The sequence below is a fragment of the Emys orbicularis genome, chromosome 10, assembly GCF_028017835.1.
Source record: "Emys orbicularis isolate rEmyOrb1 chromosome 10, rEmyOrb1.hap1, whole genome shotgun sequence".
NCBI classification, from domain to species: domain Eukaryota; kingdom Metazoa; phylum Chordata; order Testudines; family Emydidae; genus Emys; species Emys orbicularis.
In genome coordinates, this window is record NC_088692.1 from 78,754,156 (window position 1) to 78,778,490 (window position 24,335).

The following is a 24,335-nucleotide window of genomic DNA, read 5'->3' on the forward strand; positions in this document are numbered from 1 at the left end:
AAGAAAGTCAAGGCGATTTAAAATATCACTATATGCCATCAATAGGAAACTGTAGATCCGAACGAAAAGAACATTCTCTGATTGCAAAAGAGCCAGGCACTTGGAGTTGATACTCTTATGTAACTGTTCTGTCTTTGCATCCCTTTCCAAAAAATATGAATAAAATGAACCACTGTTCTGACCGCATCAAGGGTCAGATTGAAACTTTCTCCACAACCAGATGTCACCATTCTCTGTGTCATCAGAGCCTCAGTGATTTGAACTAACGACTGGGAAACTCGTTGCCAGTTATTCGACACTGTACGTTGCTGAGCAGTATGCAATACACAATAATAAATAAACCACAAGACCAGAAGGGTTGATGTTTCACAGCATTGCCAAAGTGGACTTGGGCCATTTGTTTTGACAGCCGTCATTTTAATTATTTATTATAATATTTCATAATGCACTGAGAAAAAAAAATCATGAAGTCTTGGACTGGTCTCATCTCATTAATAAGTAGTCTTGGCAGAATTCAATTTTTTTATAATTTCAACATAATATCAATGTTTATTTAAGCATTTTTTTTTCCAATTTTTCTCTTTTCACTGTTGCACAAAATTAAGGTGTTAAAGGGTTGTTGTTGTTTTTCTCAATTGATTTAAATTTTCATAGTTGTGGGAAATTTATGGAGGGGACCAGCAGTGCAGGATAGGGATGAGTCAATAATTATCAAAATATATAAAAGTAAACAGCCTTAAACCAAACTCTCCTAAGTTCTCAAGCAGCATTTCCCTTACTTTGCCTATCTGTACATTTCAATTATGGACAGAAATATGGTTTCACCAGTTTGTGTGTACACAGTGAAATTGATATTTACAAATGCTTGCTGAGAAAAATCAAATCCTTCCAAGCCTACTCGTAAGCCATGGGTGAGGAGCGGGGAGACAGTTTGAGATTCACACAAAAGAATGACAGTCTGCATTAGCAAGCATCTACCACACATGCACTATAAGAAAATCTGTATCCTCCTATGAACCCAGCCAGTAGTCATTAGGTTGCATAGTTTGGCCACTCAGAACTTCAGGGCAACAGTGGAGACCTTACTGCTCAAAGAGCCACTCAAGAGACAGGAGTTGTTAGCAGTACACAGCATGTGAGCGGTTCCAATTCTGCCCAGTAGAGGGCTGTGCAACACCTACTCTGGCCAGTAGAGCTCCTCAAAAATCAGAATTGCCATCCTGCAGGAAAATCTGATATTTCAACATGCGTTTTCAGGACAAAATTGGCTTTTTCATCCAACAGGAAATTCTGCTATCTTAACCTCTCTTTTCATCCTGAATCAGGACAAAAATATCAATTTTTCATACAACAGAAAGTTCCAGAAATGTCAGAATGCTTTATTTTGGCTAGGTTTGACACTAATTTATGTCCCTTTGAGTTGGTGTGATGCCTCATGGGATTAGTAGTTCAGCTGCCTCATGTTCCCATTCTCCTCTATTGGCCAGGTTCCCCAGCTGGACTACATCTCCCAGGATACACTGTGGTCATGTGACTTCCATGATGCACTACTGGGGTTCAACGCCCCAAAAAAGCCAGGCTGCAGCATGGGCACATGGCATCTTGGCTGAACACACCTGAAACAAAACATTTAAATTTGAGTCAACGTGACTTGAAACAAAATATTTTTATTTTCTTGATGGAAAGTTGGAAAATTTTGGCAAAAAAGAAGTTTTCTTGCAGACAATGTCAATTTTGCAAAAACTGCATTTTTCCATAGAAAAAAAATGTGATGGAAAATTCCTGACTACCTCTATTAGCTGTCCTTAAATACACATCATGTAACCTTGGGCAGATAACATCTCAGTGCTGCTGTTCCACTATCTGTTAAATGGGGATAGTGTGATGCTTGTCTATCTTTTTAAAGCACTTGGAACCAATGGCTGGAAAGCACTAAATGAGAGCTAGCTATTATTTTTTTATACATAATTGTCCCAGAATCTTGCAGTTCCTCTTGTGGCATTAAAGATGCACTCTAATTGAGATCTGATTAAATCAGTGCTTATCAAGAAGACTGTACCATAGACACGGTGATAATCACATTAGTATTAATCTGCAGGAATTCATCATTTTAAAACTGATCTTAATCAATGACCATGGAAGCTCCACTTAAAAATGCCGGGAGCTGGGACTTCACCCATGATCAGCAAGAGAGGAGGCATTTGCAAAGTAAATAAATAACCCAGGCAGGGGATAAATCACTTGCAGGTTGTGTTTGTTTCGGTCTGGTGTTTTAACAGAATAGCTGGACTAGATTTCACAAATATTAATACAAACCTGTAGTATAGGAGTCATTAAGGCAGGGGGCCTGGGCTGATGCTTAGTCTAGTAATTATTCTGCCTACGGTGATTGTCCTTTTATAGTTTCAACTGCATGCATTAGTCTTCCCTTCTTTGCCTACAGACACTGGTGTGTAGAATCCAGGCTGAAAAATAGCACCTGAGTTCCACCCCAGAAATGACTGCATTTCAATGGCCAGTAAAGTGATCCCTGTACAGGATGGACTGATTCTCTATTGCCCTTCCCTTGCCTGGTCATTTACATCAGTGCAAAAATGCCAGCCCATCAGAATGGTTGCATTTGACACTGTCAAGGCTGTATCCCTACTTTGAACTTTAGGGTACAAATGTAGGGGCCTGCATGAAGACTTCTAAGCTTAACTACCAGCTTAGTTCTGGTCCGCTGCCACCATCCCAAAGCTAATTCCCTTTCCTGGGTAGCCTTGAGAGACCTTCACCAATTCCCTGGTGAATACAGATCCAAACTCCTTGGATCTTAAACAAGGAGAAATTGACCCTTCCCCCCTCCTTCCTTTCACCAACTCCTGGTGAATACAGATCCAAACCCCCTTTGGATCTTAAAAACAAGGAGAAATCAATCAGGTTCTTAAAAAGAAGGCTTTTAATTAAAGAAAAAGGTAAAAATCATCTCTGTAAAATCAGTATGGAAAATAACTTTACAGGGTAATCAAACTTAAAGAGCTTAGAGGAACCCCCTCTGTCTTAGGTTCAAAGTATAGCAAACAAAGATAAGCACTCTAGTAAAAGGTACATTTACAAGTTGAGAAAACAAAGTAAATCTAAGACGCCTTGCCTGGCTTTTACTTACAATTTTGAAAATAAGAGAGACTTGTTTAGAAAGATGGGGAGAACCTGGATTGATGTCTGGTCCCTCTCAGTCCCAAGAGCGAACAACCCCTTAAACAAAGGACACACACAAAAGCCTTTCCCCCCCCAAGATTTGAAAGTATCTTGTCCCCTTATTGGTCCTTGGGGTCAGGTGTCAGCCAGGTTACCCGAGCTTCTTAACCCTTTACAGGTAAAAGGATTTGGAGTCTCTGGCTAGGAGGGATTTTAGTACTGTACACAGGAGAGCTGTTACCCTTCCCTTTATAGTTATGACAGACACCCATTGTGTTCTTGTGTAAATGACTTCACAAGATGCAGGGCAGAGGGGATTCAGGCCCAAACTCTACAAAGCACTTTACACTAAGACAGGAGTACAAAATGGGATTGAATTATTATTATTACTAGTCACTCAGATAACATCAGTGGAGGCAACTGGAGTTTTTAAACAATGGTTCCCCCTTATAACCTCGGCAACTGCAAACTTTAAAGAGACCCCACAAGAGACTACGCGGTTACCCTGAAGCAGCAGCAGCATCGGCAGCGGTTGGAAATTTTAAATGGATGCTAATTGCACAGGTCTACGACAAAGCAGTACATGTCCTGATATTAAACCTGTGTGCAGCTTGAAAACAGAGAGTTAATAATCTCACCCTGAACTCACTCTCCAAATTGCTGTAAACTTGCCCCATAAAGAGATGCTCACTCTGGGCATTGGCACCTTCAGGAGCAAAGCCTGAACGGGGCCATGTACAGAGCTTCTTGAATTGAGTGGCTGTCCTGCAGCTGCAGACCTAACTCATGGACCTCTGTGTGAATGGCAGAAGCACTGAGCTTAAAGCTAAGTGTAGCAGTCAGCAGAAGCTAGGCAGCACTGCCAGATCTCGCCCTTTTTTTTGTGAGTCTCCTGCTCTTCGATGTTTTTTTCCCTACAGCCCCAGCTACTGGAGTCAAGTGATTATGAGAGAATCTCAGGTTTCTTTGAAGTAGGTGTCTCGCCCTCATGGCTGTAGAGAAGTTTGAAAACGTGAACCCTCCCCCGCCCCCCCATGCATTTTTTTTAAAACCTGTTGATTTTTAAGGCAATCTCATGATCTTCGAATACTTGGGGCTGGCAATGCTGAGGAGGAGGGTTGCTGCAGAGGTGTGCTGTGCAAAGGAATTGCAGTGCGATACTGGCAAGACCCAGGCATGATACTGTCTCCTTTTCAACTCCTCACCCACACAGGACATCCTCCACTACCTCTGTGCATTCACACACAACTGGGGGGGAGGGTAGAGGAGCTACAGAACTGCAGCATGAGAAATTCATCATTTTTCATTAGCCAGTTAAACACATCCCAATATGCCCACTAAGCCATACCTTTAAGACTGATTTCCTCCATTCCCATCCCTGCTTAGGGACATTAGCAGAAGAGTCTCAGAGCACGACAATTGCTACATTAGCCTGCAGTCCCAAACCTGGGAAATGTAGGTCACTGATCTTAGAGGTGGCCTAGTTTCACAGCCCCAAATAGAAACACTTTCCCAGATCGAGGTTTTCTAGGTCCAAAAATAATTTGAAGCACACGCTTGAAAGTTTCAGCTTGCCTTTATATTCAAATAGATGGATGTGACGATCTCCTTAACAAGACACTGTACGGTCCAGACATTTCTATAAAGCGCTGTGTGCTTACACATTACTTTGATAGACACAAACACGAGCTTGATCTATAGATATGAGATACGCACAGGGAGTTTTATTTGCACGTGCATATTTTTTCATAATAAAATAGGGATAGAATTGAAATGCTACAGTTGAAGGATTTTTATAACTAGTGCTGGCCCTTTCTAAAAGTAGCCCAGTCTGAGGGCATGGACAAGGGCAGGGCAGATGGGTGACACCATCACGGCAGCTCGGTAATGCCAATAGCTCGGGTTTCCTGGAGTGCCTTCTTGGCAGCAATGGAGTATTCTGTGAGCTCAGGAATCAGACACACAAACGCAGCTCCCTGGCATGGGGAAAGACCCAGCTCCATGCTTCGGACCAATTGGCAGTCGTGGAAGGGATAGCGATCTGGCTACTGGTGCATCAATCTAGAAGAAGCGTGAGCACGCTGAGGTGCTAGTATAGGAGGCTCCAGGGGTGACATTCTGGTTCCATCAAAGTCAATGGGAGTTTTGCATTGGACTTCAATGGAGTGAGGCTTTCACTTGGCATTGGGGCAGAGGGCGGGCAGGCTGGTTTCCTTGAAGAATGTGAAATGCAGACAGTGCTTGCTATGCCACGCCACTTTGTCCTCCTGCCACCCACGATGCCAGCCACACTGCTCCCTTCAGTCTGTCCTCCACCTCTGGTCTTCACACCTTCCTCCAGGCCACCCCGACTCCCGGAATCGCTTTTTGTTCTTCAGAACGGTTCAAACAGGCAGCCTGGAACCCAATCACAGTCAAACACCTTCGAGAAGAGAGCCCAAGTCTCCAGCCCCTCTCAGAATTAGCAGGGTGTCTGAAATGACACTAGTACATTGATCATAAACATCACTGCCCAGGAGTTAAGCAGAAAGGAGTTGAAGACAAAGAGGAAAAAATATTCTGTACCTTCAAACAGCACGATCAGAGAAGAAATGGAGAAGCCACATCCCTTTGGATTGAATTTTACGCAAATATTCCGAGTGCTCAGATACCATGGTGATGGGCACACAGCAGATCAGAGCAGCCAGATCAGGTCATCCATCTTGTTAAGTTACTCTTCTAGAGCCATGCTATGCTCAAAACCAGGGCTTCTAAAATTCTCCTCTGAGCATTTGGCTGTGTAGCAGGAGATAGCAAAGCCTCAGGGACAGGCTGCTGAAGTCAGTATTATTCCTGCTTGCACAGTTGGGCGAAATCAAAATGACACGAGCTCTGTCCAGACCAGTGATTCAGGACTGAGGATTCAAAAGAGAGAAATCACATCATGGATCAAGCCATGCACGCTTGTTGGGGAGGTCTCCTCCCAACGCAGAGTTCTTTCCTCTTTCTACAAGTTGTAATTAGCTCCATCTTTGTCAGCTGAAGGAAAATGGTTCAATCCAGCTTCAGTTTGCCTTGGTGAAGAATGCTCTTAGTGAACCAGTCTGGCCTAAGAGTCCAGGTCACTCTTTAGGGGTCAGACTTGGACAGACAGAAGTGTCTTGACATGGCAGCTAGCTTGAAATTCTGCACAGCTTCTCCCACGACACAGACCCACTTTTGGTCCCATATTGTCTGTTTATGTAGGTCACTGCAGGAACCATGTCCTAACAGATCGTGAAATATCACTTGAGCCTCTTGTCTGATGTAAAAGAGGGTTTCCTCACCTCCTACAGCTCCAGGCTGCTGCTGCTAGATCTAGTTCTTCTCAGTGAGTCCACTTCCCCCAAAGCAACTGTAAAACAATGACTTTGCAGTGAAAAGCCCATGCTGCAGAACTCTGCAGAAGGTCACAGAACTTTACATGAACCCCTCTTCCTGGTGGGGAAGGAAGTTGATCCATCACTGTCTATGTAGCCCACAAAATAGGTCCATGAGCCTCCTGTCTGATCTGTTCAGGGAAGACCTCATTATGCAGTCCCGTTTTTGGAGGCCTGATGCCAGTTATATATATATATTTTTTTTTTTTTTTAAGTCAGCTGGAGCATGTTGTATAAGCTCTCGGTCTCTAAGGTTCTTATATGGTCCCTATTACAACACTGAGCATCTTCACTACAATTACCTTCACAACATCCCTAGTCAGTAGGCAAGTGCTATCCCTGGTTTACGCATGGGAAACAGAGAGGCTAACTGACTTGCCCAAGGTCCCCCAGGAAATCTGTGACAGAGCTAGGAACTGAGTCTGGAGCCGGAGTGCTCGATTGCTAGACCATCCTTCCTACAGTTACCAGCCTGGTGTCTGTTTATAGTTTCTTGTGTACAGCTGTATGAAAAAAGACTAGATCATGTTTTATCCAGGCATAGAAAATACAGACCCAGGGCCTTGATGTCACAAATCAGTGGAATAACTCCACATTTACACCAGCATAGCAAAGCAGGATCTGGCCCATTGATTTTTATTCCCACTCAGGCAAACAGGGAAAAGCAATTAGCACAGTAAGGATGAAGAACACCTTGTGCATCTTAAGGATTCGTTGGCCAGAAATTAATAGAATGTTAAATCTAACATCCCCACACATCCCATCTGCTCGCTCAGCAGCACCTCAGCTAGACTGACTGTTTCTGGCAAACGTTCCACCAAGAAGCAGACTTATTTCACCCAGGCACAGCTAGTATGCACTGCCTTTCAGACAAATCCAGACCTCACTAGATCTAACTGCTGTGCAAACACCTACGTTTACTCAAACGAAGTGCCCGTTGAAATAACATGTCTTCTGGTCGCCCATATTTGATAACTCGTCAGCAGGGAGTTTAACCAACAGGTGCATGTATCTTCCATAGCTGAGGTTCTCAAACTGGGGGGAATTGCACAGAATATATTCTGCAGGGGGAGTGAGAATCTTTAGGGGAAAAAAACTTACTGTGAACATTTTACCCACAGCAATGAATAACCAGCAAAGCTGATTCCTCCAGACATTTCAGGTCTTCGGATGGTGCTGTGCTTTTGACTCTAGATGGCGCTGTGAATATTGACAGATTCCTGTTAAACTTACATAGCATTATACAAAGTCGTTGGCATCACTGGGCAGGTCTACACTACGGGGTTAAGTCAACCTAAATTATGCAACTCCAGCTACGTGAATAACGTTATTCACGTAGCTGGAGTCGACGTACCTTAGGTCGACTTATTGTGGTGTCTACACCGCACTGAGTCGATGGGAGAAACTCTCCCATCAACTTACCTTACGCTTCTCGTTCCGGTGGAGTATCGGAGTCGACAGAGTGATCGGCAGTCGATTTAGCGGGTCTTCACTAGACCCGCTAAATCGACCCCCTGTGGATCGATTGCTGCAGCATCGATCCACGGGAGGTGGGGATAAGCCCTGTACCTTCATCTGTTTGCTACAATGCAGTGTGCACGTTGGTTTGTAAGCATCAACCACAACCACAGTTTTGTTTTTGCTCTTATTACAATGGATCATTGATTCATTCATGTAACAGAAAATGAAAAACCTCAAGTGAAAAACAAAGAAGCTGAAACGGAGTCTAGTGACACACCACCGCCGGTGGGAGATATTGAGAAGCAAGCTACACAAACAGTGAAGTGTGGTACAGATAAGGCAGTGATGCAGCATAATGTCAAATGGAGGAAATAGCAAGAGGAAGACATACAATATGGCTTCACTATTTGAGGACTGAAAATGTGGAGCAACCACTGAGTTTTATGCTCAGAAAGGCTTGCACAAGATAGCTTAATATATAGTGAGAGTTGCAAGTTGTTTTTTTTTAAATCGGCATAGGTACTTGTGCGGTGGGGAAAGGCATAAACTACTCCAGACACAAAGAAGGGGGGTGCGATCCAAGAAGCTTGAGAACCAGTGTTCTCTTGGTGTAGCTGGTTTAATGTACTGTACTGGTTTATACATATGGTGGCCAGATCTGAACTGATCTTATGTGGAAGGAACTCCTACTACAGCACTGGGCAGCAGGATAAACTCTTACATTCAGATTATTCCCCATATATCCAATGTTTCATCTTGATCCCCGTGAGGATTGCTTGTATCAAAACACAGCATTGCATGCTAGGAACTGTCATCTCAACAGTTTCCCCCTCTATGTTAAAGACAAGGGCCGCTTCCACTTGCTTCCTTCTATTCAAACTTAATAGAGCTCTCTACACCTGGATGAGTGGCCAATGTACTCCTTTGCCGGGCAAAGGTTTGGTGCCCCAGGTTTAAATGCTTTAGTGCAAATACACAGCCTGGCCACTAGAGGGGGGCAAAGGGCCACACTGTGTGAAACAGCGTTACACCCCCACCAAAGTCCCAGGATCAATCTCCTGGGACATTGAGTTCTATAGTTAACTTCTCATGTATTTTTTAAAACATCACATACATCCTTGCAAGAAGCTGTTTCCCCCACCCCCTTTTCCTTTCACACTAATGAGTTATTCTCATTGATTCCTTTGTCACGCCAGCTCTAGTTTCAGACTCTGACATGAATGTTTCATTTTGAAAGGCTGGTATCACGTGGCAGGATTATAAACTTACCCCTGAAATGCTCCATTAATAAATAATAATAGTTTTTATAAATATGCAACATAGACTATTAGTCAATTCCACAAATTCTTAGCTGCGGCAGCATAAAAGTACACCCTGCAGCTTTTATACATATAAGAAGAAATGAAAATAAATTCAGATTGTCTTTATAGCTCACAAATAACGAATGCTGAATAATTTACTTTGGATAGTGGGTATGTTAAGAGCAAACCATTTGTTTCTTTAAACATGAACAAACAATGGGCAGTAAATATGTGATTTAAATATATTACACGTCCATACAGGGACAACATTGTTGACTTGAACAGGTCAGCAAATAGCAGCTGTTTAGTGCCAACCGCGCCAATTCCTTCAGTAGCTTGAGTGTTACTAATTATCATTTTATTTAAACCCAGCAGGGTTTGGGAGTGCTAATCCTACTACAATATATTTGGCTTTCAACTGTAGGAGAGCAGGCTGGAATCCAGAATGAAATTCTGGTTTTCGGGAAACAGTAAGTTTAAAATAAAATGAATTTTTGTAGGGCACCAAAATAAAAAGGAAAACAAAATCAGAAAATGCCAATGTTTTGACATTTTCAAAATAACATTGGAATGTTACGTTTGAGCAAAACTTTTTTTTTTTTATTGCAGCGAGGAAAACACCAAAAATCAATCTTGACCAGAAGTGGATGTTTGTGGGGGGACGGGGAGAATTTAGGATTTTTCTGGGCCACCAAAAAAACATCCCACAATATTTTTTCGGGTTCAGCAAGGAGCCACAAGGCACAGAGCAAACAGGCATGCCCTGGGCAAATGGGTGAGGTACAGATTTGTGCAAAACAGCCTCAATACAGGTCTCAGAATGTGCCATCTTACATCTTGGATCAAGAGAGGGCAGTGCATGCTGGGATATGTAGTCTCAGCATGCCGGACCTCCATATTCAGTAGCAGGACATCTGGAATATACTTTTGATCTAATATTTGGGATAGTTTGAGCTTGGGCAATTGGAAATTTCACCTGTACCATGGGCTGACAATTGCTTCCTGCGATTCCAGGCTAGGCGTTCTGCTCCTGTTGGGATGAGGGATTTGGTTTGATGGGCAGACTCCAGAGGCTAATGGAGCTTGGGCATTCCCCGAAAGCTCTGGTAGCGAATAATGCTTTTCTGACAAGCCCAATCTGTCAATGGTTTAGTAGGACCTTGTAACAATCTTTTGGTTCTCAACTATCAAAGAAATGGGCCCTAGACCTCCTTTGCACCAGCCTTGTCCACACAGCTGAGGCTAGTTCATGGGTGATCCCATAACAACTGGAGGGAAGATAGTGCGAGTGCTGGTGACAGAAGTTTCATCACAAGTTGACTGACGGCATTAGAGAGTCTCTTACACGGTGTCTGGGAGCGGGGCAGGGATGGGGGTGGGCAAGGAAGAGGGACATGCTTCAGGACATGCTGAATGGCCGTCCTCATTGGTAAAGCTTTTCCATCATAACCAACAGGATTGAGTCCTTCATACAGAAGGCTCTGCTTGGGTTGTGTAACCACGGAAGGGACAATAGTGAAAAAAATCATTAAATCCTCTACACACCCTCTATGCCATTCTAATTCACCTGGGAAGCCCTTGGATACTATGGGGAGTGATCCATCTCTTCAATGGTACACAAAACAGTCAAGAGAAATACCAATCATTTCTGACACTGCCCAAAGGGCACCGCTGTGACAGACTCTTGCAGGCACATGCCAGCAGAAAGGAAGTAGGAAGATGTCAAATGTTGTCAACCTGATCTAAACCTTTACAAATCCAGGGCAAATGATGAGAAATGTGGTGTCTTTTTTTTTTTTTTTTAAAGCTTTTCATCAACTAAATGTATCTGTCAGGGAAGCAGACTGCTGGAGAAGAGGCCACATACAATAAAAAATTATTTATTCCAGGAAGCAGGGGCAGCCCATGAACTCAGTGGCAAAGGCTGCAAGGGCACTGACTGAGAAAGCTAAGATGGATGAAGCATTTTCCACTTGTCATCAGCACAGTGATTATTTTAGGTTGATACAAGATTCAGGGTTGATATGAGATACACAAGCAAACGTATGCCCCTTGTCTCCTCCCACAGCCCGAAGAGATGCCTGCTCTTTACATGCAAGTTTCAGCTCAAAGATTTAACGTGATCCAGGCATAAGACTAGGAGCTGAGTGAAAAAGATTCCATTCCTGCCTCGATCACGGACTTCTTATGACCTTAGGCCAGTCACTGTCATCGCTGTGCCATCTATAAAATGGGAATACTGCCATCATTATTATTTCAGCTACAAATTACTGGGCTTGGTGCAGGCATCTAGATGGTCACAATGGCCCTTCTAGCTTTAAAAATCTATGAACAACAACGTGGTTCTGAGTGGAAGGTAGTTGATGAACAATAACTTTAGGACTGTGTAATTGTATAAATTGAAGTTACATAATACAAACCAAGAAGGGTCAGAAAGGTGCTCAGATAGGACAGTGGTGGGGTCCATAGACGTAGAATATGTAGAAGCAAGACTAACAGAGTTTGAAACATGGACTGTTGTAGGTGGAAATGGAGCTCTAACAATAGGTCATCTAGTCTATTTCCCATCCTGTGGTTGAAGTTCTGAGATACACATAACAGGAATTTTGTGGTAGGGTGAGGAGTAAGAATCTGCCGCTTAGATTCTCGGATGCTTTGTGGTGTTTCCTCTAAAAAGGCAGTAACTAGGACAGAACTGGAACATTAACGGTTTGCTTGTGTTCTCCTGTTAGAGTAACACAGTTTAACTCCTTCAGGGTTAGCCTTCCACTACACCAGGAAAGTCATAGAAACATAGGACTGAAGGGATCCTAATAGGTCACCCAGTCCAGTCCCTTGCACTGAGGCAGGACTAAGTGTTATCTAAAGTCACCATCCCTGACAGGTGCTTGTCCTGGCCAAAGTTTGCAGATGATACCAAGCTAGGAGGGGTTCGGCCAATGATGAAGTAGATCCCTGGATTGGGTGAGGGGATCATGAGCCACAGCACTCAACAGAGCCTCATGCGACATATTTAAGTCCTCCAAAGTCGTCCAGCAAACAGGAAAGAGGAGTTAGAGCTCACGTAAACAACTAGAAAACCACACACACACACACACACAAAAGCAGGACAGAAAAAGCCTAGAGACCAACCTAACACATCATAAGCAATAAAGGACCTTATCTATTTTTTACTTTGCCTTTCAGCTTTAAAAACAACTACTTCGGGAAAACTAAGTGGCAAATATAAGCAGCAAAAGCATGTTTATCAGAAACAAGCAACATTATTAAGCACGTTCAGCTCACTTAGTTAGCCGTGAACGAGCAGTCACTGGGAAACTGAGCCCTTATGAAATACAGCCGAACAACTGCAGGGGGAGAACATTCATGCTAGAAATGAGAGGTAGAAGAGACCTCTTGTATCAGGTCATTCAGTCCATCCCCCTGCCAAGTCACTGTTATACTTTTAACTTTACTAATCCGACTGAGCTACCAGTGTTCTAAGCAAATTAGGGTTTCCACTATTTTCCTTGGAAACAGTTTCATACTCTAATAGATCTCACGATCAGGAATGAGTCAGATGTTCAATAGTCAACCCTTTTTAAGAAGGGCATCACAAACCACTGCCATCCAAGTGTTGTACCTATTGCTGTTCCAAGCAATCACTACGATCACCAGCACTGTACGAGAGAAACATTTTTATTTTTATTTTTCAGTTTGTTCACTTTGCAGCTAAGTCAGCTTCGGCAATGCAAGCCCTGTCCCAGGCACTGCACAAGTGTGGTGACCAGCTCCAGCAGCAGAGCTGAAACTGAAAAGGCAGCAGGCAGAGAGACATGCACATTGAGAAAGGGAGAGGGACCTAAGTGTGTTTGACTTTACCCTCAGCACCACGCAAAAGCCTTCTAAACATCAGAGGAGAAAAGTTATTTTTAAAACATCTAAACAAAAAGGCAGGACAAGCTCCGTCAGAAAACTTAGTTTTTAATCATTAATCAAACAAATTGGTAATACCCGTTCACATTTATCCCATTACTCCTGCTTATACACCCTAAATAAGTCGAGCTGCCTCCATGGTTTTGTATTTGTAGAGTTTGTAGAGTTCCATTTGTAGAGTTCAGATATTTGTGGTGTTTGTAGAGTTCCATTTGTAGAGTTCAGATATTTGTGGTGTTATGCCTGCCTTCCCTTCCCACCTACAGCCACAGCCTTGAGAGTCTCTTTGCCCAGCTATATGTTTTAAGCTCTTAGTCTTTCCTCCCACACCACTTTCTCCAGGTCCATGATCATTTTAGCTTCTCTTCTCCAAGCTCCTTCCCATTTCTCCTCATCTTTCTAATGAGAAGTTGCCTGGAAATGAATTCAATATTCACAAGTCTATCCAGAACCAGTATTAGCTGCCTGCTCTCATGACATGGTCCCTTCATGTCTGCAGCCCAAAACTGGGAGAGAGATACTCCCAGCTCTGCACCGTGCTCTCCGGAAAGCTACAAACTGCATGAAAATATTCAAACAACAATTCTGTGTCTTGCTGCTTCTGTCACAAACCTCTAGGCTTCATGCCCTGCTCCACCAGAAGGGAGTTAAATACCTTAGGAAAAGTAAAACAAGATGGCCTTCACTTTGCTGGGGCTTCAAGTCCCCACAAAGAGCTGCACAACAGCTGATCTGTTGTGGTTGGTGGCTGAAGCCTGATCCTATTTTAATAGGCTTATTATGAATCAGGATGTTTATTCACTTTGCAGGCAGCAGGACATGATTTAAGAGACACCAACTGGACAGCAGCTGCCCTTTGACTGCAGCACAGAACTACCTTTAGACTACTACTGCAATTGTTATCAAGTGAGAAATGAAGATGTCAAGACGAAGACAATCTGGTGCAACAGGGAGAGGCAGCGAACTGGCTCATACAAGGGATGATGCATACAATAATTCTTTGGTTGGCAGGCTCTCTCCACCCTGCTCCAGGGTCTAGAAAGGTAAAAGACTATACCTGAAATAAGAGTTGTATGAGAAGAGTACTGGCCCATGAAGAGCCTAGGCAGACTATCGCCTCCATGATAGTAGCATCGAAAGAAAACATATCTGACACAAAACACTTAAGTGGTCTTGAACCACAGCTTTGTTAGCCAGCATAACAAGGATACTTTGCACTGCCAGTAGGGTGACCAGATAGTAAGTATGAAAAATGGGGATGGGGGTGGGGGGTAATAGGCACCTATATAAGACAAAGCCCCAAATATCAGGACTGTCCCTATAAAATCGGGACATCTGGTCACCCTAACTGCCAGAGTGACTTGCACCTGAGCACTTCAAGAACACCCAACCCAGTCGTGTTAAGTAGGCCAGATCCTGGCTTTACATATGGGAAACCTGTGGCATAGAGTTAAGAGAGTACCCTGAAAGCTGCTGGCAATTAGGTTGGTCAGCATCCCTCTCAGGGAAACCACAGGCTGCTGTGCTCCCAGTGGGGGGGGGGGGGGGAAGGCCCAGCTCAAAGGGTTTCAAAGGCACAAAAGCTTGGAAGCTTGGGGTAGCCAGGTATGCAGGTTCCATGGTAGCGAATGTGGGTTCAGTGAGCTGGAAAATGTTCATTGTATTGACTAGGAGCTGAAGAAAACTCAATGACTCTTGTCTGCATGATCCCAGGCTGTTGAGCTGAGTTGTGGTGAGGATCGAGCTGGATTGTGTTGATTCATTTTCCTCCCTGAGACAGCCGGTCACTGCACCATGATGCCTGCGTTGCCCTCCCTGTATCTCAGTCTATTTTGGACCCCCTGGACAAAGGGGCTTGCACATTAGATTCTGGCAGTCATCATTATTGGGGGACAAAGCAAGATTCCCCTTTATATTGACTGAACTTCACCAGTGACACCTTCTCTCTCAAGAACATAATAGTGGCCACACTGGGTCAGACCAAAGGTCCATCTAGCCCAGTATCATGTCTTCTGACACTGGCCAATGCCAAGTGCCCCAGAGGGAATGAACAGAACAGGTAATCATCAAGTGATCCATTCTGTCACCCATTCCCAACTTCTGGCAAACAGAGGCTAGGGACACCATCCCCGCCCATCCTGGCTAATAGCTATTGATGGACCTATCCTCCATGAACTTATCTAGTTCTTTTTTGAACCCTGTTATAGCCTTGGCCTTCACATCCTCTGGCAAGGAGTTCCACAGGTTGACTGTGCGTTGTGTGAAAAAATTATTCCTTTTGTTTATTTTAAACCTGCTGCCTATTAATTTCATTTGGTGGCCCCTAGTTCTTGTGTTATGAGTAAATAACACTTCCTTATTTACGTTCTCCACACCAGTCATGATTTTATAGACCTCTATCATATCCCCCCTTAGTCGTCTCTTTTTCAAGCTGAAAAGTCCCAGTCTTATTATTCTCTCCTCATACAGCAGCTGTTCCATACCCCTAATCATTTTTGTTGCCCTTTTCTGAACCTTTTCCAATTCCAATATATCTTTTTTGAGATGGGGCAACCACATTTGCACGCAGTATTCAAGATGTGGGTGAACCATGGATTTATATAGAGGCAATATATTTTCTGTTTTATTATCTATCCCTTTCTTAATGATTCCCACCATTCTGTTCGCTTTTTTGACTGCCGCTGCACATTGAGTGGATGTTTTCAGAGAAATATCCACAATGACTCCAAGATCTCTCTCGAGTGGTAACAGCTAATTTAGACCCCATCTTTTTACATGTATAGTTGGGATTATGTTTTCCAATGCGCATTACTTTGCATTTATCAACGTTGAATTTCATCTGCCATTTTGTTACCCAGTTTTGAGAGAGCCTTTTGTAGATCTTCAGTCTGCCTGGGACTTATCTATCTTGAATAGTTTTGTATCATCTGCAAATGTTGCCACCTCACTATTTACCCTTTTCCCCCAGGTAATTTATGAATGTTAAATAGGACTGGGCCCAGTACAGACTCCTGGGGGACACCACTATTTACCTCTCCTTTCTGAAAACTGACCATTTATTCCTACTCTTTGTTTCCTATCTTTTAACCAGTTACCAATCCATGAGAGGACCTTCCCTCTTATCCCATGACATCTTACTTTGTTTAAGAGCCTTTGGTGAGGGACCTTGTCCAAGTCTTTCTAAAAATCTAAGTACACTATATCCACTGGATGCCCCTTATTCACATGCTTGTTGACCCCCCTCAAAGAATTCTAGTAGATGGGGGAGACATGATTTCCCTTTACATAAACCACGTTGACTATTCCCCAACAAATTATGTTCATCTATGTGTCTGACAATTTTGTTCTTTACTATCATTTCAACCAGTTTGCCCGGTACTGAAGTCAGGCTTGCCTGTAATTGCCAGGATCACCTCTGGAGCCCTTTTTAAAAATTGTCGTCACATTAGCTATCCTCCAGTCATTTGGTATAGAAGCTGATTTAAATGATAGGTTACAGACTACAGTTAGTAGTCCAGCAATTTCACATTTGAGTTCCTTCAGAACTCTTAGGTGAAAACCATCTGGTCCTGGTGACTTATTACTGTTTAGTTTATCAAGAAAGGCCTATCGCCCCTTCCCAAACAGAACTCTCGGGGGTGGATTTACAAGAACATGTTTAATGGCGACAGTTCCTATTGTAACATGAGATGTCCATCCAAACTTGCATTACCATTTTTTTTTTAATGGACGCTTATAGTCACAAGGGCAAATTCTAAATCAACATTTTCATCAATGGCCTGGTGACTGCACAAACAGGAATGCGTGGTTCTTACAAAATCACAAACGAAAACAGCAGAAGCAGAAACTGAAAAGAGAAATCTTAATTAAGTCCACAATGAAATTACATCATCAACAGTAATTTAGAGGGTACTTACAAAAGTGGCTATCCAAATACACTCCAGCTTGTGTGCTCATTTACTGACATTAAGTCAGTTTGTGCTTGGAATAAAGTCTGATGTATGCAACTTTGTTTATAAGCTAGAAAGGATTATAAAAAGGGTTTGCAATCATTTCAGCCTTTTGCTGAAAAAGTCACATCCAGTTCCAACTTACTCCTTCTGGTGAGACGGACCTCGTCCCCTGATCCGCTTGCTGAGAGGGCCATATAGGCATGTAATTCTACACAAGTGATTCCTCTCTCTCAGAAGAGCAGACATGGCAGACCCAGAGGGAGAAAAGAGCTGGGGATAGCCTTTGATCAGCTGAGCATTGTGGGTTCTCAAATGGAACCTCCCCAAAAAGAATTATGGTCAGCAGAGTAGAGAGACTGTAATTTGTCACAAGTAGGATATTTCTCTGTGTTGTGGCATGTTCCAGTAAAAATGACTTTAGTTTACTTGCTCTCTATTGGTTTGATTAAACTGGTACTTAAATTTAACTTACTACTCAGCAAAATACTTTAACATGAATGTTATACTATAGTGTTTCTCCATTTTCTATAAAATAAAAATGGGCCTTTAAAAAACACTCTCTGCCAAAGCAAGTTTAAGATTATGCAACACAAAGAGCAGCAAACATTGAAACAGGTTACAATCACAACCAGACTGGAACTCTACAGTATAAGACACACAGAACATGTATTACTTCAATATAGTGGTTAATGGCTAGCCATTCTTCAACAGAAACCTAAAATTAGATATTCCAAAATCATTTAAGCTATGTTGTAACTAATTACCACCTATAAAAAAATATTCATATATATATATACACTATAGAGATGAGTTACACCAAGTGCTCTTAAAGTCTTAACTGAAATAAACCTATAGATATATTTAGCTAGACAAACATCTGAAATCACATATAGTGACCTTTAGATAAGAGGTAAATATCGTCCCATGTTTACAATAGCAATTTAACATCAGGCAAGCATTTAGGTTCATTGACATGACCTTGAATGACACTAGTAAAGGTGCCCTGATTGCCTTCATCAGGCACCCCATTTCTCCCCCGGCCTCCAACACCATTAGAGAGAGAGAGAGAGAGAGAGAGAGAGAGTGTGTGTGTGTGTGTGTGTGTGTGTGTATATATAAAATACACACACACACACACACACACCCCACAGATGGGTTTTACCAAAGGAGCCCAAGGGAGTTAGTTGCCCTAATTCCAAAGAGAGTTGGGCATCTACATCCTTGGTGCCTTTGGGGGGCAGGAAGGGGGAGAGAAAAATCACACTGTTCCCCACCAAAAGGTTCACTGGAGGACTACAGAAACAATCTTGGTTGTTAGCCATAGGCATGTCGGGCAGACTGCCTCTGACCTACTTAAACTCAGCAGTGCTCATAGGGCCTGACAAATCCCAGAGACAGACTCCCACTGACTTCAGCAAGAGTTAGCTCAGACCATCTGAAAGACCAGGTAAACTGAAACTGGCCTTATTTCCTCCTCTCTCTACATCTGCAGAACCTTGATCTGGTCTTCAGCAGTAAAAAGTGCCCTCGGTCCCAGAAAAGGTTCAGGATACTCCAGACAAGCCATGTCAGACCAAGGACATGTCCTCTGGAGCTCCAGATGCTCTCCATAAATTCTCCTCTGAAAGGGATGTACAAACACAATGCCATGATGGCTCTTTCACTGAGAGAGTAGCCATGCCACCCTCTTTCCCCCTTCAGCAACAAGGTAATCGATGCTTTAACCCATCCTTCTACCCAGTATTGCCATTTTTCACTTCAGGACTCAACCTGTCCAAGAACTTCCCATAACTCAGCTCTTCTTCGTAGTGCTTCACCAACTCCAAAGGGACATCACATTGCCTATTGAGAGCCATCTAGTCCATTTCTGTAATATGCTGTCTTGAAAGTGTTCCCAAGCCATAGTGTGTCATCCTAGCCTATGGGCCTCTTGCAGTTCCTGCAATCCAGAGCTCAGTGTGCTTGGACCTACCCTAATCAATTTCTCCACCTTTTACCTCTTAGCTGACACATTAAATATTACTCAATAACAGCACCATGGCGTGACTTGAATTTACTCCATGATAAAAGGATAATAACAGTAGATTGATATTGCCTGCATGTCTAATATTAGTTCTGCTGTGGGAACTTTCCCACATGGGTCAGCTGTAAAGCCTTTGCTGAATACTCTCTTGGTAGAGTTCAGATGAAAGCACAATTGCACCAAAGAATTTTCCACCACCACCTTTTATTGACTTCCAATTGCCTTGGCTCCCTCTTTTAATGCACGATACTATTCGCCACATTGCTCTGTACAGAATGGGATTCTCTCCCAAAGTGCATTAACCGTCTGAAAAGTGACAGCAGAAATCCCATCAGGAGGTTCCTTTGCATTCTCTGTGTCTCCCAGAGCAAATGTGCTCCAAGTCAACAGAGGCCAGTTTTGCTAACTGCCAGTGCTGGAAACTCCACCTGGGATCTGAAAACGCAGCTGGGTTCTGCCCATCATGTTGTCACTAGCAATAACAATTCCACCCTTGGAACTCAAGTTTAGCCAAGGATTCATAAAGCAGAATGGAATCCAGTTCCCTCTTCCAGAGCTGTGTAAGCTCTGCGTAGTCAATATGAATACAAATGCACAGGCCAATAAAGCAAGCAGATATGAAATCAGACACACGGGAAGTAGATCTGTTGAGTATGAAGGTGAACATTTTACTCTGTCACTTTTCTGACCATTGCTACACTTTCAAGAGGAAACATGGAGCGGCAAAACACTCTGATTTAGCAGATGGTGAGGGGAAAGGAATTTAGAATGCTGCGGCTACATCAGTCAAGGACTCAGAGGGACACCACCAAACTGCACTGTATGCTCGTTAGAAGACAGCAACAATTTTGCTTGTGTCAATGCAAGCGGCTATTGCAGAACACGGAGGCCTTCTTGCGAAGAGCCAAAGTGGAGTGAAGAGTGCAGTATCTATGCCAGGCTGATTCAGGGTGCAAGCTCCGAACAAGTGAGAGTAGTATAACCTACTGTCATGATAACAAATCAAGAACTTCAGAATGCATTATCATGGGCAGCCTTTGAGCAGTCATTACAGAGAGGCAGCTTTGCAACAGACTCTTAGCAGTCACAACCCACCAAGCAAATGTTGGTACATTCCCAAAACAGGAGGTAATTTTAACATCATAAAGGCAAGAGAGGCTCCAGATGGGTTAAAATCCCAAAATAAAAGGGTATTTGACATAAATATTGGTAGAACGCACAATAACAGAGTCAATATGTCAAGCAAAGCTCATCAGAACTGCAGCTGCTTTTCAGAAACACCATAAAACAGAGCAACTATACTAATAACTTTGAACTCAACAGAGCTTTCAAAGAATGGCACCGAATTTATGCACAGAACTCATAGGCTATGGATCTTAATCAGCCTAGATTACAGATATTCTAGTTTTTTAAAAATAGCCATCCCACAGCTCTACCCTCCACCATGTAAAGCACTGCAGATAGCAAGGGGAAAAACATATCTTAGTGTAATATAGGATTTGGCAGCCAGCCGGGGGTGGCGGGGGGGATTTCCAGTTTGGTGCAGATAGGATTCTTTGCATGAGTGTTTCCAAGCGGGGGCAGGGAGAACCAGTGTTCTCTTCCTGCAATTTAACAACTGTATATCAGATCTTTTGTAAAAAGATTGATTAAAAATGTGATTAGCAGAAGAGTTACAGCAAGGAGAGGACACAAGATAGCAAAAAATGTAGTGTCTTACTTCCTATGAAGGGCGGGGAATTACAAAAATAGATATCTATTTCCTCTAATCCAAGATTCCTGTAGTACAGTATTTGCCTAGTTTTTCTGCTTCCCTATGGTCTCATGTTATTTAAGTAAGTCTGACCAGCGCTCTATTGGAAAATGAGTACATCATTATAGGAGGGTTTAGTGCAATTGTTAAAAATCAGTAGCAAGTCATTACAATTTTTTACAACAGTCACAAAATAAAAAAAAAATAATAAAGAACCCAACACCACACACACTAACATTTCAGCACAGTTTCAGCCACCAGCCTTCATAGAGATGGGCAAGTATTTCTCTAGGCCCAGGATCATACAATTCCAAGTCTTTAAAACACAAGATCTGTTTAACAGAGACCAAAAGTATCGGATTCAGCTTTTAGAGAAGAAAGTCTTTTGGGGTCTGATTTTGGGGGGTTTTCCCTCCTTTTACAAAATGTATTTGGACCAGTGAGTGCTGAAAGTCTATACACAGTGCTGTATTCACCCCATATGCTTTAGCAACCCCACAGCCTCTTCAAGCAACAGAGCAGAGTCTACGAGGAGGATCTCAGGTCATTCTACTGTGGAAGTTTGGAAACTAGGAGTTTAATAGTGATATTTTGGGCAGAGAATCAAACACCCCGCTGCTGTGTGCTGTATAAATAACATCACGGCGGAGGCAATGTTTGTTTTGGTTTCAATATTGCAGAGATGAAAGCTTCTCCTTCACAGTTAAGGCTTCAGCAGGGCTCTCGACAGCTGACTTCTCACAGGGAACCAGCGATCCATGGAACAGCTTTACCTGGCAAGGAAGAGAGACAGGGAAAAGAATTAGTACTGCCAGAGAAACTGTGTTATTAAATAGATCATATGCAACTATGGGAATTTACGTACAAGGGGGAAAACAAAAACCAACGATACTATCCACCACTGGGTTCCTCAAGCAGGGGTTGATTTCTGTGGTGATTTTGGTCACGGACTTGATTTTCTGCATGTGGAAATTAGCCAGAGCAGTCTGAGCAACAGGCAAAGCTCAGGGATAAGAATTAAGTCAATCACAGCCACAGTCCAAAACAGAGAGGGCTGCTCTCCTGGAATGAGCACCCCTCCGAGAAAGGAAGTTTTCCCCGAGCAACCGGTTCACCTGGGGTCCTTCTGCATGCTACCCAGACCGTTTTCTTCTTGGAGCCCTCATTGCCCCTCCCTCCAGCACGCACTCACAAGGTAAAAAAAGGGAAGAGATGCAGCTGCCTCAGCAGGGGTTGTTACAGCAGACAAGAGTCAGGAGAACTTTTAGGTACAACTGCAGCACTTATGCATATTGAGCCAAGGAGCCTCCGTGCTCAGCACTGATTTTTACAGCATATCTAGCCCAATGGGGAAAGAACACAGGCTTCAAAAATGCCTTTTGGCCCCTTGGTGCCGGCAATCCACAGCAGCACCTGGCCAGGAAACCCTTAAGAGCGGCACCAACGCTCCAGGCAATTTGTTGTATTTATAGTAAGCGACTGAATGAGTTACTGTGATTTTCACCCCTTCACATGAGAATAAATGATACCCTCCGTTTATACAGAACCTTTACCCACTTTGCCTCCTGGAAAAAAAAAACCCAACGACATTTAAACAGCCTAGCATTCACCTAGCATCATTCAAAAAAGGCCTCCGGCTTTCACTTGCAAGAAATCTGTTATAGCCACTCTCCGGAGACCAAACACCTTGCTGTAACAAGCACACAGTACAGCGCTCCAGTCTAGGCTGAACATGCAATTTAAGCTCTGGCAGGGATATATTCTGTGGAGAGCGATTAATAGAATATATTCTACATTACTTACTGATAAGGCGGCCCCATACCTCTCAGCCACAGCAAGGCCTCTGGGCCCTAGAATTTTGATGCAGATGTTTTAAATTGCCTCATGAAAGGAACATTTTGCAGAGGGTGGTAAGTCCAGGCTTCCTAATGTGGCACCAACCTTTTTAGCACCAAGTCCTACACGCTCCCCGAGACCAAGGTGCAGGTTGTACTAGACACCTTAACCTATGCTTCACCTATCCAGTGAAGCAGCCTGTGCTTACACTATTGCGCTCTGGTTGAAGCTAGTTATGCTGACAGTTGAACAAAAGCCCCTCTCACTCACTGTAGCACCCCAGATATGTAACTGCAACATTATCACCAAGCAACACTTTGGAAGATACCACATTTCTAAAACGCCTCTCATTTTCACTGCTGCTGTTAAAAGGAAAAATGAGCATCTATACTGAAAAACTGAAGAATATCAGCTAATTTTAGGAGAGGGGTGGAGGGTTTGATCAGACCCAGGAAATGTTTGTAGTTTTAAGTATTTATTTTGGGAATCTCAGATACCTGGCTTCAAAATTCCATCTCTGGCTTTTGCATTCTGCCTCTTCAAGTCCCCTTCCATCCCTCCCATTATTCTATCCTGGGTTCTTATATGGCGCCCATCACTGTGGGATCCAAGCACCTTGCAGTGATGATAGTTCCAGCTGGACAAGTTTCACCAATGGAAGTAATGTATGGCTACAATGCTCTACCCTAGAAGCAGCTGCATTTCAACATGGACCGAAGGATTCACCAAACATCCCAACTCTGAGGTGCTTTGGGATCCTTCAGAACATGAGGTGCAGTATTTGTTCAGTAATTTTTTTTTTTTTTTTTTTTTTAAAGTGTTCTGGTGAAGCTGACATGAAATTCCCCCACTGGATTAGAGGACAATTAATGATCTTAATAACCCAACATTTTTAATTCCCTTTGCAGAAACAATTCTTTTTGTTAGCGTTTTAATTGACTTTTTCTCTAGTTACGCTGCTAGACAAGGAAAGGGAGCTCTGCGCTAGAGTCTGGAAGCGTTTGTACGTTGCCTATCATCTCTACTTCACTGCTCTACTCTTGGCTATGAGGAGTGCACAAAAGTTACTGAACAAAGGGTTTCACAAATGGGGGCCAAATCCTAGTGGAAGACTATGAAAGTTTCCACTCCCTGTGTTGGTGGGAAGTGCTAAATTCGCAAAAAAGAGTGGGAGGTTTAAATGAGAGTATAATTTTTTTTAAAAGGCGGAAAATAGATGGGTCCAGAGATGGTGGGAACCCAGTCTTCCACTCCCACCACTGCAAAGGTGCACCTTAATGCAACCCCAACAATGCCACGGCCCGAGTTTCACTGGTATTACCTGTCCTGGTCACTTAATAGGTTTATCCATTAGTTTTATCATGGTGGCTTACACACACACACACACACACCTGACACCTGTCCACCAGGAAGCAAACCAACAAATTAATTTCACACAGGCCACAGAGCTATTAAATGGTGATAACTTTTGGTCATTAGCAGCATGGGCTGGATTTGAATCAGTGATCATGAAAC

The 24,335-nt window shown here is 43.1% G+C and overlaps 1 protein-coding gene across 1 annotated transcript in view; it reads right to left on the reverse strand.

Moving 5' to 3' along the window:
* Positions 1 to 16,958: 16,958 nt before the first annotated feature.
* FAM174B (family with sequence similarity 174 member B) overlaps positions 16,959 to 24,335 on the reverse strand; it is a 32,904-nt gene continuing 25,527 nt past the window's right edge. Inside the window, exon 3 of the mRNA XM_065411503.1 lies at positions 16,959 to 21,757. Coding sequence (XP_065267575.1) covers positions 21,754 to 21,757 — 4 coding nt within the window. The 3' untranslated portion in view covers positions 16,959 to 21,753. The remainder of the gene's footprint in view (positions 21,758 to 24,335) is intronic.